The 18,219-nt window shown below is 40.0% G+C and overlaps 1 protein-coding gene across 1 annotated transcript in view; it reads left to right on the forward strand.

Annotated features, from left to right (window-relative positions):
* NBAS (NBAS subunit of NRZ tethering complex) overlaps positions 1-18,219 on the forward strand; it is a 334,006-nt gene that overhangs the window by 18,312 nt on the left and 297,475 nt on the right. Inside the window, exons 7-9 of the mRNA XM_047068027.1 lie at positions 4,910-5,043; positions 7,462-7,595; positions 9,328-9,426. Of these exons, the coding sequence (XP_046923983.1) occupies positions 4,910-5,043; positions 7,462-7,595; positions 9,328-9,426 (367 nt within the window). The remainder of the gene's footprint in view (positions 1-4,909; positions 5,044-7,461; positions 7,596-9,327; positions 9,427-18,219) is intronic.

The raw sequence follows: 18,219 nt of genomic DNA on the forward strand, positions 1-18,219 counted from the left end.
GGAGGTCTGTCTTCACACAAGGCGGTCTAGAAGGTGCCTAGTCCAGAAGGTGCCTACCGGCTGAAAGCAGCCTCTCCCTGGGGTCACAGTCTTGCACTGCCTGTAGATAACGTCTGAAACGGGTCTTTGACATCTGAAACGGGTCTTTGACATATTTTTCTTTCACGGTGGGAGATCTAGTCTGAAACTAGTTACCCTGTTTATTTTATTACAAAAGCAGTACATACAGGTAACAAATTCAAACAGTGCAGAGGCAGAGAACGTAAAGTTTCTTTTCCATTTGCATTTCTCACGGGGACTTATATTAATGATTTAATATAAAACCTCTGCTTCTGTAAACCTGTACATATATGGATTGACTTTGTCATTAACAAGTCGAGATCCTATTGTGGACTTTGTTCCCAGCTTGCTCTCCCTCTGACTGTATCGATGTCTTTCCTAATCAGTGCGTACAGATGCACTTCAGTCTTTTCAGCGTAGCCACAGTCTTCCCCTGTAAGAATGTGAACTGCATTTTATTCATCTGTTCTCCTCTTGATAGAAATTTACGTTGTTTACAGTGGCTTGTTTCCTTCCTCTTTTTCTTACCCATCTTCTCCCCCATCCCTCTTCACCAGCGCTGGAAAGACATCCTGTTTGTGTCTGGGTGTAGTACTCAAATAGCTACTGCTGTAATTCTTTCCAGAAGGTTCCACCTGTATATACAACTATGAAAAAGGTATGATGGAAGCAGTTTTTTTGCTCTGCTGTTACCTATTTAAGAAGTATTTGTTAGGTTCACTGGCAAAGGATAAATCAGTATCTCATTTTCAATTTGCATTTTTTTTAGTTATTAGGTAGAGCATATGTTAAGTGGCTATTTTTATTTTTTTGTGCATTGCTAGATCATACCCTTTTGCCTATATTACCCTTAGCTTACTTGTTCTTATTGGCTTGATAGTATGAATGTTAATACTTTGTCACATATGTTACAAATATTGTCACCCAATTGATTTCTTTTTTTTTTTTTTTTTTCAACGTTTATTTATTTTTGGGACAGAGAGAGATAGAGCATGAACGGGGGAGGGGCAGAGAGAGAGGGAGACACAGAATCGGAAACAGGCTCCAGGCTCTGAGCCATCAGCCCAGAGCCCGACGCGGGGCTCGAACTCACGGACCGCGAGATCGTGACCTGGCTGAAGTCGGACGCTTAACCGACTGCGCCACCCAGGCGCCCCTTGAAATTTGTTATGGTGGTGGTGTTTTGTTTTGTTTTTTCTCTTGTGACTACATTTGCCTTTTTTTTTTTTTTTTCTTTTCCCTGTATAATTTCAGAGTTTCTCATCATGGTTAGACCTTTCTCATTCTAGGATTGTAAGATTTTTCTCATGTCTTTGCCAGTACTTACTTCAAACATTCAAGACTCCAAGTCTTCATAGCCCCACTAGTTTGCTTTTGCTCACTGGTTCTCGATTTAGCAGTCAGAGTGAGTCCGGGAGAGATTGTTCATTCAACCCTTCATTTTGCAAATGACCAAGCGGCACCTTGGTGATCTCCCCAGGGTCACACCCCTTGGTTTTATGGCAGCACTGAGAAGAGAACCCAGTGTTCCTTACCTCGTAATCTTGTCCTGTGTTTCTAATCCGGGCGGCTGAGCACTGGATTACTGTGTACTCTGTTAGCACTTGAGTGCTGATTGCTACCACCAGTGTGCTAGGCCCTGGTGAGGCAGTTCGGAACAAGATGGACCCAGGCCCAGGCATTTTGGAATTTATAGTTTAAGTGAATAGACAGATGATAAAAAGTAGACAAACATGTGCATAATCGTTTGGGATCAGATATGTGGAGGAAATGAAACCAGTGGACAGTGGCGAATAATGGGGCCTTGGGTTGCTTTAGCCAGGGTGGTCAGAGAACGCATCCTGGGGAAGCGGTACATAAAGTGAGACCTGAAAGATGAAAAGGAGCCAGGAGAGGGCTTAGGGAAAGGGTTCCAGGCTGAGAAAACAGCGCAGACAAAAGCGTAAGGTGGGAAAGAACTTGGCACCCAGGCAGGTTGAAGGGACTGCAGCCGGTGCAAGATATGAGCAAGAATGAACAGTCTGACCATGAACGTGGAGGTTGTCAGACTGCTGGTTAACTTGACCAGCAGCCTTTCTGAATACCCTTCAGACAACCCCATTAACACTTAAATCTGGACTGTTTGTTCCTCTCCAAAACCACACAGTCGGCTGGAAGAATCTGTTGATAAAGCCTTTATTTTTACATTGCTATGTGAAATCTTATTTTGTAATGAAAACGTCTTTATCTGGGTCAAAACACATGTGGAGTTTTCTGGAGCTACTGGCTATAACTAGAAGTAATAGTAAAAACAAATCCCCTTTAGATGGAACCTATTTTAGACAGAAACAGAATGTGGTGCATAAATCTGTTTATCCTAGCAAAATGAAATAAGAGGAAAAAACCCGGTTATCACAGGTAAAACAGTAATAATGGAAAAATATTGCTGTGTTTCTTGAGCACATGAATATTTTTCAGGGCATTAAAGTGTCCTCTTGCTGGTGTTTATGTGGCATCTGTGTGTATGTGGGTCTTGCATTGTGGTGTTTATCATTTTGTGCCTGTGTTTACTTCCAAGTTTGGATTTTTTTTAGCTTTATAAAGACAGAGAACTGATATTTTTCTTCATTTTATTATCATTAAAAAAGTTGCTTTTCTAGAGTGTATGTAGTATTTTGTTAGTCTTTAATAAATCCACTAGACCCTCCTGTATTCAAAGACCCCCTTGGATTGTTTTTTTTTTTTGGTATGCTTTTTACCTGTTGATAAATAGAGAAACTCCTTGATGTCTGGTACACTTTCCTCATATAAAGAACATATATTATGGGTATTACAGAGATAAGAGGGAAGTCTGAATTCTGTGTTATCTCTTTTAGGTGGAAAGAAGTCTTCAGTTATGTGATTCATGTTTAATTGGTAGTCCTTGAAGGATGCTAAACTCTTACTGTTACCTTGTCCTGTTAATACAGACTTCTCTGAAAGACGTAGTCTTCACTTACTAGTGAAGATTAGAAAGTGAAACTAATCACTTTCTGTTCCAGGTCCCAGGATGGCAGTGTTGAGTAGGACACTGTCTGTGATTTCATGGAGTTCAGAAACTGGTGGGGGCATCAGTCACGGAAACAACGTAATACGATGCGATCAATGCTATGGGGGAGTTTTGTACAGCATATCTGGGGCACAGAGAGGAGAGCAGTCAGTTTGGGAGAATGTCCAGGAAGGAGGAGGTAGCCACTTGTTAACACAGGTGGCTGTAACAAAAGAGAACCATTTGAGGAGTTCTAAAGAAGAACATTCTGGGGCGCCTGGGTGGCTCAGTCGGTTAAGTGGCCGACTTCAGCTCAGGTCATGATCTCGTGGTATGTGAGTTCGAGCCCCACGTCGGGCTCTGTGCTGACAGCTCGGAGCCTGGAGCCTGCTTCCGATTCTGCGTCTCCCTCTCTCTCTCTGCCCCTCCCCTGTTCACTCTCTGTCTCTGTCTCAAAAATAAATAAATGTTTAAAAAAAAATTAAAAAAGAACCTTCTGGGTAGAGGTAGCAATGTGTACAAAAGGCTGAGACTCGAGTGCGCGTGGTTTGCTTTTTTGCCAGTTGTGTTGTTGGCTCGTCAGATATGTGGAGGTGGTAGTGGTAGGAGGGGACACTGGAAGGCTGTGATGGGGCTATTTGCATGGGGCCGTTGGTGCATGTGGAGGAGTTTGGACTTCATTCTGTTGGAAATGGAGAACCATGCAGCTGCAGGGTGGGATCTGTTCCCCTTAGAAAGATCTCTTTGGAGAGTATTGAGGAAGGATTGGGGAGAAAATGGAAGGGAGGAGACCACTTGGGGGGGGGGGCTGTTGTGAGCGTCTCCGCAAGAGACAGGGAAGCCTTAACTGGGCGATTCTGTTAGGGGAGTAGAGAGAAGCCAGTGCATCTCGGAAGCCTTTCTGAGGCCGTCCTGAGGCCCTGTCCAGACTCTGACCGAGAGGCGGTGAGTGTGTGGTGGTGAAGTGTTCACTGTTTGGGAAGGCAGGACACGTAGGTCCAGGGCTTTCTTTGCTCTTGACTCGCTATGTCACCTTGTCAGTCCCCTAATCATCTGGAGTCCCTGCTGGTAAAGGAAAAGGCAGTGGCCCTGTCTCTTCAGTGCTGGCATTCTAATGAGGGACAACTGAAGCCCACAAAACATCAAAAGCCTCAAACAAAGCTAACAGAGTCGAGAGTTTCACTGTCCCTTTTCTTGTTTGTTTTTTTGTAGCCGACAGCTTTTTTCTTCATTGTTGTACTGAAAAATTCAGAACAGAAAAAGTAGAGGTGTTAGATTGTTAAGATTGGTTATTAAAATATTATAATCGCATGACTGATCCAGGATAGTACTTGATTTACCTAATATCTGTGTCTGTGTATTACACATGCATGTGTATATTTCTTCTGCAGAATACTGCGTTGTATTTCCTTGGTATCTGTATTTGGTATGTTTAGAAGATTTCAGGTGAAATTTTCATTTTTTGCTGTTAGAGATGCGGAACTCACTGGATTGGAATTATTTTCTGCCCACTCTCTCTGCTTTTGATCCATTTTAACTTTGCGAGTGTTTTGAGGTGCGCTGTTCCAGGCCTTTGCCACACCAGGGCATGCTCAGCCTTCACTAGACCACTGGGGTCACAGTCTTTCCTTCGGGAGTAAGCGGGGCAGAGCTGGCTCTGGTTCGTATGTCCCAGTCTTACTTGAAGTGGCTTTCTGGGAACTGTTCTCTTCGATTGAACTGAAGCATTAGAAATCCTTGGGAGAGGATGTAATAGAGTTGAATAATTTACATTTATAGTTACTGCAACTAAACTATCTGTATAACACATTGTTAAAACCACTTCTTTTCCTTTCATTATAGTTCCAAAAGACCCAAAACCCCAGTGGAGACGTGTAGCATGGAGTTACGATTGTACCCTGCTGGCCTACGCTGAAAGTACGGGAACCGTGAGGGTGTTTGATCTCATGGGAAGCGAACTCTTTGTTATTACCCCGGTATGTATGTAACCGGAAGCTCATTACATGAAAGGCATTCAAACAAGTATGTGAAGGTGCTTGAATGAATGTGAAAGAGGGCAAATAGAAATGTAAGTCTGAGTAAGTTGTGAACTTAAGGTATTCAGAATCTAGTAGGTAGATATCTGTACATGAAATATTTTTCCTTTGTATCTTGTAGTGCGGTGTTCAGAGGTAATCCATTGGCATCAAAACATGGTGGGAAGTGGGGCGCCTCGGTGGCTCAGTCGGTTGAGTGTCTGACTCTTGGTTTTGACGGGGGTTCAAGCCCCACATTGGGCTCTGTGCTGATGGTGTGAAGGCTGCTGGGGATTCTCTGTCTCCCTCTCTCTGCCCCTCTCCTGCTCATGTTATCTCTCTCTCAAAATAAGTACATTAAAAAAAAAACAAAACCTTACAACAACAACAACAACAACAACAACCCCCCCAAAAAACCATGGTGGGAAGTAAATGCTAAACAGAGGTATGGAAAGCTGTTGAGAAGTTCCAGGGGGGAAGAGCAGTCAATGGGCTGCTGCAATAGGGAACAGCTTTCAGAGGAACTGCGTCTGTCATCCTAAAAGGATAGAAATTGAAAGGGAGAGTGAAGGAATGACTGGTAGTAATAACTTGTATTTGTGTAGTGCTCTATACTTTATTAATGAGTTTGACATATATTCTCATTTAATGTTCACAAGAATGCTTCGAGTAGATTGGACAGATATTATCTGCGCTTTACAGTTTGGAAAACTAAAATTGAATTGGGGGTGGGGCGGGGGGGGGGCCCAGGCTGTTGCCATGGCAATCCAGCTCCTAAGTGAAACAATTTCAGGGACCCAGCACTTTTCACTTTGTGTCCTTCTTCCTTGAATGACCCAAGATACAGAGACAGGTACAACAGCATTTCTAACTCTGGCTGCATCTTAGAATTGCCTGGAAAGCTTTATAAGGAAAAGAAAAACAAAAAATTACTTGATTTTCTAGACTCGACCCATAAAAATTCTGATTTAATTGATGGGAGTGGGTTCTGGGAATTAATATTGTTTATAGGTTTTTTTTTTTTTAATTTTTTAATGTTTATTTTTGAGAGCACGAGTGAGCGGGGGAGGGTGTGGGTGAGGGAGACACAGAATTCAAAGCAGGCTCCAGGCTCTGAGCTGTAGCACAGAGCTTGATGGTGGAACTCACAGTGAGATCATGACCTGAGCTGGAGTCAGACGCTCAACTGACTGAGCCACCCAGGCGCCCCTGTTTATAGGTTTTTCAGCTGATTCTAATGAGAAGCTGGGGATAAGAACTTATGATATAGAGAATGGTTTTTGTTCAGAAATAATGAGTGGAAAAACTTGAAAAAATGTGTTAGGCTCCTATTATGGAAGTCCTGGGGAATCAAACTAGGAAGTTTGGATCCCTGTTTCCTGGACTAAGCACTATCTGATAGAAAAGTCATGTGAACTTTATATATGATCGCATGTGTGATTTTAACTCTTCTAGTAGCTGCATTAAGAGTAAAAGAAAGCAGGTGAAATTTATTTAATATTTAATCCTGTATATCACAAATATTATTTCAGCATGTAATCCATGTAAAGAGTATTAACGAGATACTTTCTTTGATACCAAGGCTTTGAAATTTCATGTTTACTTTTGTAGCCGATCTCAGTTAGGACTAGCCATGTATGAGTGTTCAGCAGCCACATGTGGTCACAGTCTTGGTGGTTCTAGACAGGAGTCATTCAGGGTGATAAACTTTATTATGTGTGCTTCCTAGGGTGCACATGCCTTCAAATCCTTAGCAATATAGCCTGATATTTAGTTAATGGAAAAAGGTTGCCATTGAATGAGTGTTTTAAGTGCCTTTTCCTTTTAGTTGTCGATGGGGCAAATGGGAATTAAGTGAGGCTTTTTTCTTGAAGCATTGTTTCCTGCAGGCAATGCAAATCAACATTTGGAAGGTGATATCTGAGTTCTGTATCTCAGAGTTATTTAAAAAAAAATTTTTTTTAATGTTTATTTCTGAGACAGAGAGAGACAGAGCATGAGTGGGGGAGGGGCAGAGAGAGAGGGAAACACAGAATCTGAAGTATCTTAGAGTTCTTTGAAGTTGAATTGTGGCATTGCTCCCCTCCCCCCCCCATACACACAATAGAAGTACAGTCTGAGCAGAAATTCACGAATCTAGGAGAATCTCTCATCCAAAGAGGATTGTGTGCTTCTAGCCTTTGATTGGGAGGGCAGGTCCAGAGTTGTGTGTCTGGTTCTAGGCACTCTGATTTGCATGATTCTTTAGTATACAGATCAGTTCTGGGGCTGTCTTAATGTGCACCTGGCAGGGCCAATGTCTGGGACGTCTTCCAATTGCACACATGTTAACTTCTGTGTGGTATCTTTTTAGTGACTTAATTTACCTCTTTTCTGCAGGCATCCAGTTTAGCAGGTGATTTGAGCTGTGCCATTGCTGGGTTGATATTTTTAGAATATAAAGCCAGTGCACAGTGGTCTGCAGAACTCCTGGTCATCAATTACCGAGGAGAACTTAAAAGTTACCTTGTAAGGTAAAAATATACTTTATTTGGGAACTCCGGTTTGACATAATGTTTATTTCTCTGGCTTAGTGTCAGCTTTTGTTTTGTTTTTTTTTCTTTCAGCATTTTACTGTGAAAAATTGCAAATATAATAGGAAGGTTGAAACAATTGTATAGTGAATATTCATATACATTCACTTAAATTCTAGAATGAGGATTTTATTATACTTGCTATATCACATTTCTGTCCATCCTTCTATTTAGCCATTTAATCAGTGTTCTTTGTTAATTAATTTCAGAGTTAATACTTAAATACCTCCACATCATGTCATTAATTAAAGTTCAATATTTGCTTATAGTTTTCTCTTTTGAAGTAAAATTTGCAGATGAAATGAAATGCACAGATCTTAATTGTTCCAGCCAATGAATTATGATAAATGCATGTGCTTGTGCAATTCAAACCTCCATTAAGATGCAGAACATTACCATCATGCTAGAAAGTTCCCTCATGCTCTTGCCCAGTGAATCCGTTTACACCCACCCTTAGAGCAACTGCTGTTTTTTTATTCTTCTTCTAGATAAGTTTTTCCTGTTCTGGTAATTCACATTAATGGACTCATAGTATGCACCCTTCTGTCTAAGGCTTCCTTCTTTTAGCGTATTTTGAGATTTATTTGCATTTTTTCATGTATCCGTTTATTCCATTTTATTATAATACATTGTGTTTCGTTGTATGAATATTTCATGTGTCTTAGTTTGATTTGTTACAACCGAGTTCCATAACTGGGTGACTTATCAACAACAGAAATTTACTGCTGACACTTCCTGAGGGTGGAATTCTATTCTAGGTACCAGCATGGTTGGGCTGTGGTCTTTTGGCTTGCAGACCGCTGTTTGCATGTGGTGGGAATAGAGCTAGCTAGCTCTCTGGCCTCTTGGAAGAAGAGTGATTCCTTTTGTGAGGGTGTTATCCTCATGACCTAATTAATTCCCAAACACCCCACTTCCAAATACCATCATATTGGCGTGAGAGTCTTAACTTACGAATGTTCCGGGGGATGCAGACATTCAATCTGTGGTGGGCAGGGGTGTCCACAGACGTTCAGACCATAACATTCACGATTTGTGTATTCGCTCTTCTTTTGATGGAATTCTGATTTCCAGTTTTGGGCTACGGTGAATAAAGCTGTTGTGACCATTCTTATTTAACTATTTGTGGATATACATTGTCATTTCTCTTTGGTCACTATCTTTGAGCAGAACTGTTGAGTCATAGGGTAGATATAGTTTATTTTTGTAAGAAACTTCTAGACCTTTTTCCAGAGTTTTTGTATCACTCATATTCCCACAAATAATGTATCTGAGTTCTGGTTGTTTTACATCCTCAGCTGTATTTGGTGGTGTCTTATTTATTTATTTATTTGTTTATTTATTTTTTATTAAAAAAAATTTTTTTTTAAATGTTTATGCATTTTTGAGAGACAGAGACAGAGCATGAGCGGGGAAGGGGCAGAGAGAGAGGGAGACACTGAATCCGAAGCAGGCTCCAGGCTCTGAGCTGTCAGCACAGAGCCCGACGCGGGGCTTAAACTCACAAATTGTGAGATCATGACCTGAGCCGAAGTCGGACGCTCAACCGACTGAGCCACCCAGGCGCCCCTGGTGGTGTTTGTCTTTTAAGTGTAGACATTTCAGTGGGTATTTTTTGGTCTCTCACTGTGCCTTACTGGTATTTATTTCTTATTTACCTTCTTAAATTTAGTGTTGGAACAAATCAGAGCTATCAAGAGAGTCACTGTTTCAGCTTCAGTAGTCATTATCCTCACGGAATCAACACAGCTATTTACCATCCTGGTCACAGGTAAGTAACCATTTCTTCTCTTATATGGTAGAGTATTAGGTGGATGTAGACGTCTTGGCACTGTTTCAGAGAGGAGAAATTGTCCATTTTGATTATTTTGGCTTTTTCGTTTCTTTCTCTCGTGCATAGTTATCTTAAATCTCTTTAATTTGTATGTAATCATTGTGTGAGCATTTCTGTTCATCTGGCGGACAGCTCTGAGCCAGATGGGGCAAGGGGAGTATTCAGTGAGGAAGCCTTTCTTCTCTCTTCACTTACTTAGTCTTATTTTTCTCATCTGTGAAATGAGTATATACCTAACTTTTAACTCCAGCGTGTTGCAAGAACTCCTCAAACTGTGCATGTGAAGTACCCTTGCCCAAGAGGTCTCAGTAGACATTCCTTCCCTCCTCCTCTCCTTCTCGGCAGGTTCGAGCTGCTCTCATGGCTGCACAGCTCATTCCTACAGCCCTCGCCCATTCTTCATATATGACACTTCTCCATGTATTGGCCACCTACGTTGAGGGTTACTTGAAAATTGGGCGTTTTCTACTTCCAGTGATTTCTCTCCTTTAATTTTGTTATTTGAGAATGAAATTTCCATCTATTTTTTAAGTTAGCCAAGCAAACTTTTTGGTTTTCTAGATGGGAAGAATATCAAGTTGTGCATCAGGCAAACCTAGCTTGAATTCTGAATTTTGACAGTGAGTCTGTGTCTGTTTGCAAGTCCTTAAACTCTCTGATCCTCTCTGTACTTAAGTCTTTTGGATGAAAAAAGGTATGGATTTTTTGTATTCTGTTCAGTCCTAGGTCTGACCTTTTGTGTTTAGAATTTTATTATGAAATGTTCGTTCTGCAAAGGAACCCACATCCACCAGAGCCCAGTTTGTACTCTTCCCTGACCCCCTCCCCACTAGAGAGAACCACTGTCCTGAATTTTGTGTTGATCAGTCTTTTGTTTTCTTGATAGTTTTACCACTTACTCATATTTAGTTTTGCTGTTTGACTTTATATAAATGGAATCATAAGGAAGACACACAGGTCTTACTTTGAGATTCAGTTTTAACTACCAGTACGATATTTCATGTTATGGGGGGCACCTGGGTGGCTCATTTGGTTAAGCGTCCAGCTCTTGATTTTGGCTCAGGTCATGATCTCACGTTTCTTGGAATCGAGCCCTGCGTTGGGTTCTGTGCTGTCAGCGTGGAGCCTGCTTGGGATTCTCTTTCTCCTCCCTCTTTGCCCCTCCCCCTGCTTATGTGTGCTCTCTCTCAAAATAAAATAAACATCAAAAAAAAAAAAGGATATTTCGTGTTGTGAATATATTGCAGCATAATTATTCATTCTCTGTAGATGAAAATTTGTTTTGTTTCCAGTTTTGTTTTTGTTTTTTTTTTTTTTTGTTATAAGAATTGTACTGTGGCCAGAATGATCATGCATTCCTCTGACACATACGTGCAAGGGTTTCTGTAGGATATATAAGTAGAAGTGGAACTGCTGAGTTGTTGAGGAGGTACATCTTTAACTTTACTAGGCAATGCAAATGTTTTTCAGAATGGTTCTGCAAGTGGACAGTGGCAGTGTATGAAAGTTTCTGTAGTTTCATATTCTTTTAGCGTTCTCGATACCAGACTTTTAAATATTTGCTGAGCTGGTAGGTATAAAAGAGTCTCTCATTGTGGGTTTTTTTTTAAGTTTGTTTATTTTGAGAGAGAGAGAGAGCGTGAGCATGTCAGCGGGGGAGGGGCAGAAAGAGAATCCCAAGCAGGCTCCATGCTGTCAGCGCAGAGCCTGACATAGAGCTCGATCCCATGAACTGTGAGATCATGACCTGAGCCAAGATCGAGACTCGGACACCTAACCGACTCAGCCACCCAGCTGCCCCTCTGACTGTGTGGTTTTAATTTTCATTTCCCTGATTACTGATGAGGTTGGTCACCTTTACAAGTTATTGGCCATTCATGTTTTGTCTCTACAAAATGCTTTCTTAGATAACTGCTTAATTTTTATTGGGTATTTGGTCTCGACATTCTTAGTGTGATCTAGATATTAACTTTGGATTATGTGCCTATTGAGTATCTTATTCCAGCATATTTTTTTCAATTTATCTTTAACGAGTTATAGTTGTGTGTGGTTTCAAGTGTTAAATAATTTTTAAAAACTTTCACCCAATTTATTTCCAAAGATAACTACTTTGAGCTATTTTATGTAGCTATTTTATTTGATAGCTTTGGCTGTTGTCATACATAAAAATAAAATGCTTATGTTGTTATTTCTTAATTTCTCAGTTTTACACCTTATCTATGAATGTCCCTTTATGGAAGATGCATGTATAGTTTTCTTAACTCAGTCTGTCTCCCATACACAAAGCGAGTATTCTCTTATTCTCCTATTGCATTTGATTTTGTTGGATGAATATTATGGTTAGATGCTATCCACAGATGAGACCAGAACCTTCTGTAGTATTGTGTCCTTGCCTTTTCATCCTTAAATATTCGTTGACTCATTTATTCACTCATTCATTCATTTAGTAAATCTTCATTCATTTCCTGTTCTGTGCCACGTGCTGTTATATACCTTGGTATGTTCTTTGTGGAACTTACTTCTAGAAGGGGTGACAGACGACAAACAATGGACGTACAGTGTTTGCGGAACTGATAAGTGCAATGGGGAAAAGGATCAACAGGGATGGAGGACAGTGGCCATGACGCGGTGGGGAGTAGGGCACGGGTTGTAATTTTAATTCGGGTTGACTGATTACCCTCCTTGAGAAAGTGACATTTGCTCAAAGACCTGTAAGGGGCGAGGGTATTTACTTATCTGGCTCTCTGAGGGAAAAATGTTCTGTGCAGAAGGAATAGCCAAAGAAAAATGAGTTGGGAGTGTACTGGCCATTTTCTAGAAATAGCAAGGAGGCCAGTTTGGCTGAAGCTGACCGAGTGAGTAGAGTAATATACTGATCTGAAAGAGATGAGGTGAGTACTAAATCATAGAGGGGCTTTGTAGGTTATAGTAAGATCTGTTTGGGAACTTCTTAACTGTGTGTATTCTTGTAGTTAATTTTTTTGTTTGTTTGCCCTAACCCTAAACTCACCCCCATTAGTGTAGACCCCCTTTTAGTACATCATTATTCTGTAGGTATCATCTTGTAGTCTTTTCTCAGCACTTTCTGACCTGCTCTGATTTGGGTTTACAACTTCTGTTAAGAATTTCACTTCATCATCATGCTGAGAATTGCTTTTGTTATTATTATTGTTATTATTTTTTTGTGACATCACCTGTTTCCTGGATGCTATGGTTTTTTTTTTTTTTTCTTTTTTGGTCTATTTCACTGTTTTGGTGAAACTCTGTAATTCCCTGAGGAAGAGTCCATGGGAAGCGTATATTTTTTCAGGCCTTGCCTGTCTGAAAATGGCTTTTATTCTGTCTTCATGCTTCATTGATAATGTGCCTGGATAGAATTGTAGGCTGGAAATAATTTTCCTTTTAGAATTTTGAAGAGACTGCTCCATTGTCGTCTAGCTTCTAGTGCTGCCCTTGAGAATTCTGATACACTTTTTTGTTTTCTCTATTTTTTTTGACACCCTTCCCTCTGGAAACTTAGATTCTTTTTTATTTTCCCACAGTGTTCTGAAACTTGACCATGTAATGTCTTAGAGTAGTTTTGTTATACCCACAGTGTTGACCCTTCAGTTTGAATATTCGCTTTTGGGAAAATTTGCTGACTTACTTCTTTGATTGTTTCTTCCCCTGTGTTTTCTCTTTTCTCTCTGGAATGTCTGTTCTCTAGATGTTGAGTCTCCTTGGACTCCCCTTTATTCTCACTCTTTTTTTCTCCTTTATTTTTTGTTGAAAAAAAGAAGAAGCTGTTTTAATTCTTTCCATATAAACATGGACACTAATGAAGAAAGTAGTTTGAGGCACTTTTGAGATATATTATAAATACAATGAATTAATGATACATATGATATCCTATTTATAAAGAAAAATCTGTTCTGGTAATCTTTTCTGATATATCTTTTTTTTTTTCTTTTTACTAATTCTATGGCTTCTCTCTCTTTTTTTTTTCATGTTTATTTTTGAGAGAGAGAGAGAGAGAGAGAGAGAGAGAGAGAGAACACAAACAAGCAGGGGAGGGGCAGAGAGAGAGGGGGAGACACAGAATCCCACGCAGGCTCTAGGCTCCAGGCTCCGAGCTGTCAGCACTGAGCCTGCCACAGGGCTTTAACTCATGAACTGTGAGATCATGACCTGAGCCGAAGTCGGAGGCTTACCTGGCTGAGCCACCCAGGCGTCCCATATGCCTCCTTTCTTTTTAAGGTAGGCATTCTGTTTTTTGCTTCAGTTGTTGTATTTCTCCTTTCTAGAAGTTCTCTGTAGTTATTTTATGAATCTCTCTTAAGGGAAGAAAGGAATTGAAATGAGTATTCAGTGAGTCACTAGTTGCTTTGAGGATTAGATACATAGTAGGTACTCAGGAAATGATAGTAGTGAGTAGATATAATACCATTAATTTCTTCCTTTTAGTTTGTGTGGCTCTTGCCTTGAAGAGTCGGTTTGGTGTCTCCTTAAGAAATTGGAAAATCAGTTGCAAGTCTAGTTAATTAAAGAATTTAAAAAAATTGTTTATTGTATTTAGCATATTATTTTCCAATCTGAAATAATAGACTTTTATTTTGGATATGGTTGAGTGACCACATGCACAGTTAGCGGTCTTTACGTTGTTATAAAACTGAATGTAATTGTATATGCTGCAAATTGCTGCCATTTTCATAAAACATTTCTTTTGATTATAAAATAAACACATTACAACAATAAGAAAATTGTGTTGTTTTTATTTTATTCTTGTCAACTTATATGAAGTGTGGCCTCTTACTGTACGTTTTTATAGTTGAGATACTGTGTTTTCCTTGCATAGCTTCACGTTAAGTCTTGAATTTAAATTTTGCCGCTAGAAGGGGCGTAGCATGTGTTTTTGCTTTGACATGCTCAGCTTTCCGTTGTGAATTTTGCCAAGCCTGGACAGCGTGTGTATTATACCCACGACACTCTGCTGGCCGGTTTGATTTCTGTTGAGGGTGACCTGTTGGTTTGCATCTTCTTGGGTACAGTGTTTTATTATTTTATTTATTTTATTATGTTCAAGCCAGGTTTTGCTGTTTTGCTCTTTCAAGGCCTTTGTTTTATTCAACCTGATTTTGTTGTTTTCAAGCGTAGGTATTAATACCTTTCTTGGTACCTGTATACATTTAAAAATTTTATATTCTACCTTTCTTAGCACATACATACATTTATAAAAATTTAATCTGTCCTCCATTGAAAAGTGCATTCTGTTAGAGGAGTTGTCTGCATTACAAAGATTGAGGGTAGAAAGTCTGTTTTATCTTTGGCTTGCTTTCCATTACTCTTTTTTATTGTGGCTTGCATGCAACACACTCCACTAGGTGTTGTGGAAGATGTGAGGGTGAAGGACGGTCCTGACCTCAAGATCTTGAGGGAAATGATAGACGCATATGTTATATACACGTACATATACTTCTAATGTCCAATACGCATTTTCTCTACTTAAATGTGCGTACAGATATGTACGTGTGTATGTATTACGTGGGTATGTGTGTATACTGGAATGCAGTATATGTTAGGGCCCTTAAAAAGGTGCAGGTATGGTGATGTGGGGATCCACATGAAGGAGATACTTCCCTGGTCTTTCAAGGAAGGACTGTGGCAGGCAGCACTCGCAGTTGCTTTGGAGAATGGATACAATCTGGGCATGGTGGATATTCCAGACAGAGTGATGGTGTGAACAGTGACCAGAGGAAGGAAGCCACAGTACGCCTTGGGGAAATGGCAGGTGGGGTAGTTTGGCTGCCACCGTAGGGCGTGTGTGGCAGGGGAAGAGTGGTGATGGTCGCCATGGGAGGTGGGGCCTTGGGAAGGCAAGTTGGGGATCAGATAATTGGGAGCTTGAGTGGCAGCTTGTTCTTAAGGGAACTCAGATGTCTGAGACGAGAACATACGATCAGCTTTGTTGGAGGAGTGTTGGTTCGGTTGGGAGATGCTTGAGGCTGGGTGAGTCTCGGCTGATAACGTCCCAGTTCAGGCCACAGGCAATGAGGGCCTATTTGTTTTCTTACATGGACTGGCTATGTCCACTTATGTATAAGTCACCTCTTGTTTTATTTTTCTTTCTGTTTTGGTGAATGGATCCTCTGTCACCCCTTGGAATGTCAGGTACCTGAAGGCAAAGAATGTGTAGTGTACGTTTTTCTAGAAGCCCCCATGTCTAGTATAAGATTCTGTTTTGCTGAATGATACTTTTACCTCTGTGGGTTTCTTGGATAAGTAATTTTAATTGCCTGAGTGGAAAGGAAAATTAAGTTTGTTTTGATTGTTCTCTTCCTTTTTTCTTCTATTTTGTGTTCTTATTCGTCCCTCACATTTCTATTTTATTTTTCTTGCCCCTTTTAAAAGAAGCGTATTTTCTATCTTAATACTTTATTGTTTTGTTTTGCTTTGTTCATTTCATTATGGTCTTCTCCACCGTCTTGATTTATTATAAAGGTCAATATTGGATTTCTTTTTTTTTTTTTTTCTGGCATTATTTCTGGAGGGTAAGTGGGGTTCTCTTGGCACCATCTGTTCGAAATTATCATTCACTGAATACTTCTTACGTAACAATTTGTCATAAGTCGGATTCCATTTATTACTCTTAAGGCTTTCACTTTCTGGCCCAGGATCACCCTATTTTTTGGGGGGTGGTCTCTAAAAATTTTAGAAGTTTAAATATTTTATCAAACCACAGAAGGAAGGCCTATTGTTGGTTCTGCAATCATATACGATTCTTGAGAGCAGTCAGCTTGAAGATGGATGACTGCATTAAGGTTTCTGGATGAAAATTGTTACAAAGCAAGGCGTATGTTACATGTAAATGCCCTGTTGTGCCTGACAAAAATATTGCTAGGTTGTTTATTTTTTCCATTATGCAGTCTTTTCTTAAATGAAAGAAGCTGAAATATTCATCACATTTTTATTTATTTTTGGTTACTCTAGTAATGTGAGCCTGTGATATTTATCATCTACAAGGATTTTATAAATGTGAAATAAATCAGCCAGAGAGGAGTTGGAATAAATTGGTAATGTACAAACTCAAGGTTTTATGAAATTCATTGTTTTGCCTAATGCTGTGAGCACTGTTGAAGAAGAGAAATCGAGGTGGTAAATTGGGTAATATGAAACATAAGTTAATTGAGTAGCTCCAGGTTACCTGTATGGATTTGCTGATTTTGGCCGTTTTCTTCTTTACATGTCCTCACTGCCTAATGAATGTATTTTATCCACCTCTCTGCCTCCTTTACTGGTCCTGCTCCCCTTCTAGACCTGCCCCAATACCTCCCTGCCTCCTCATTTCTGTTTTTAATATTTGTTAATTTTGGCTTAGCTGGCACCTTGATTACAGCTAAGAGGAATTTCTTACCCCCTCTGCATTCTTAGAGGGGACCGCAGTTGCTCTGAGTGCTGTGCTCAGTGGTGGAGATTCAGATGTAGTGTCTCTCCTCTGGCTATGTCCAGTCTATTTTGGGAGTCCTATTCACAAATAAGGGTGCTCAGTATGAGTTGAGTTCAAATAGAAGACTTCATCTATTTTTAAATGACACCACTTTCAACAGCAATCACTTTTTTTTTAAAGTTTTGTTTCTAACTTCACTGTAAAATGTTTTAATTAAAAAAATTTTTTTTAAAACATTTTTATTTATTTTTGAGAGACAGAGACCAAGCATAAGCAGGGGAGGGGCAGAGAGAAAGAGGGAGACACAGGATCCAAAGCAGGCTCCAGGCTCTGAGCTGTCAGCACAGAACCGATGTGGGGCTCGAACCCACAAACCGTGAGATCATGACCTAAGCCCAAGTCCGATGCTTAACCGACTGAGCCACCCAGATGCCCCCACTGTAAATTTCTGTAAGCAAAATCTGATGTAGTCAACTTTGAATGTTGAAAAATTCCTTGATAACTATGCAAAGAGTGTTTGAATGTAACTTTTCCTAGACTCTAATTTACATCTCAACAGTGTCAAAAAGTCTCTGAGAACATGCCTTCTCCAACGCCTCAGAGAACCACCCATGCCTTCAATACTTACTCTTTGATACTGATTTTGTGTGTAATTCGGTGATTTTTAAAGTAAATGTACATAATTGTGCAATCACTACTACAATCAGTTTTAGGGTATTTCCATTACCCCTAACTCTCTCTCCTGCTGGCAAGTTTCATGGAGTATAAATCATACTTCAGTAAAACTAATATATAAAGGATGAGTAAGAAAGAAAAAGAGACCCTTTAAACAAGACTTCATTTGAACCTTTTTTATATTAAGAAAGCTATTCATGTTTATGTTAAGAAAGATACTCCTACTGTCTGTGGAAAAAGAACCATGACTAATAAATAATGTGTGTCACTGTTGTGCAAAGGAAGAATCCAAGTGTTTGGATGATCATAATTTTTTTTTCATCTTAATCAACTATTTTAGGGCAAATACAGTTTGAATAGAAGGAACTTGAAACAGCATTTCCAGGGGATAATAAGCTATGGTTGCCTTAAAGTAGGTTACAGATTACAAGGACTCCAGTTGTAGAGTAGTTAGGTAACTGATGCACTGATTGGAGCTGCTGCTATTTCGAGCGAGGCTCAGAGGTGGTATAGGGAGGCCATGGTCTGCAGAAAGCTGTTCATTTCAGAGGAGACTGGGGAATACCTCTAAGTGATGGCATCCTGAAGTGTTAGAGGGCTATGCTTTATGCGCGTTGATCTGGTCATCTCGT

The sequence above is a fragment of the Lynx rufus genome, unplaced genomic scaffold, assembly GCF_022079265.1.
Source record: "Lynx rufus isolate CCGP_SWC_20201006 ecotype Redwood Valley unplaced genomic scaffold, mLynRuf1.p SCAF_8, whole genome shotgun sequence".
Lineage (NCBI taxonomy): Eukaryota > Metazoa > Chordata > Mammalia > Carnivora > Felidae > Lynx > Lynx rufus.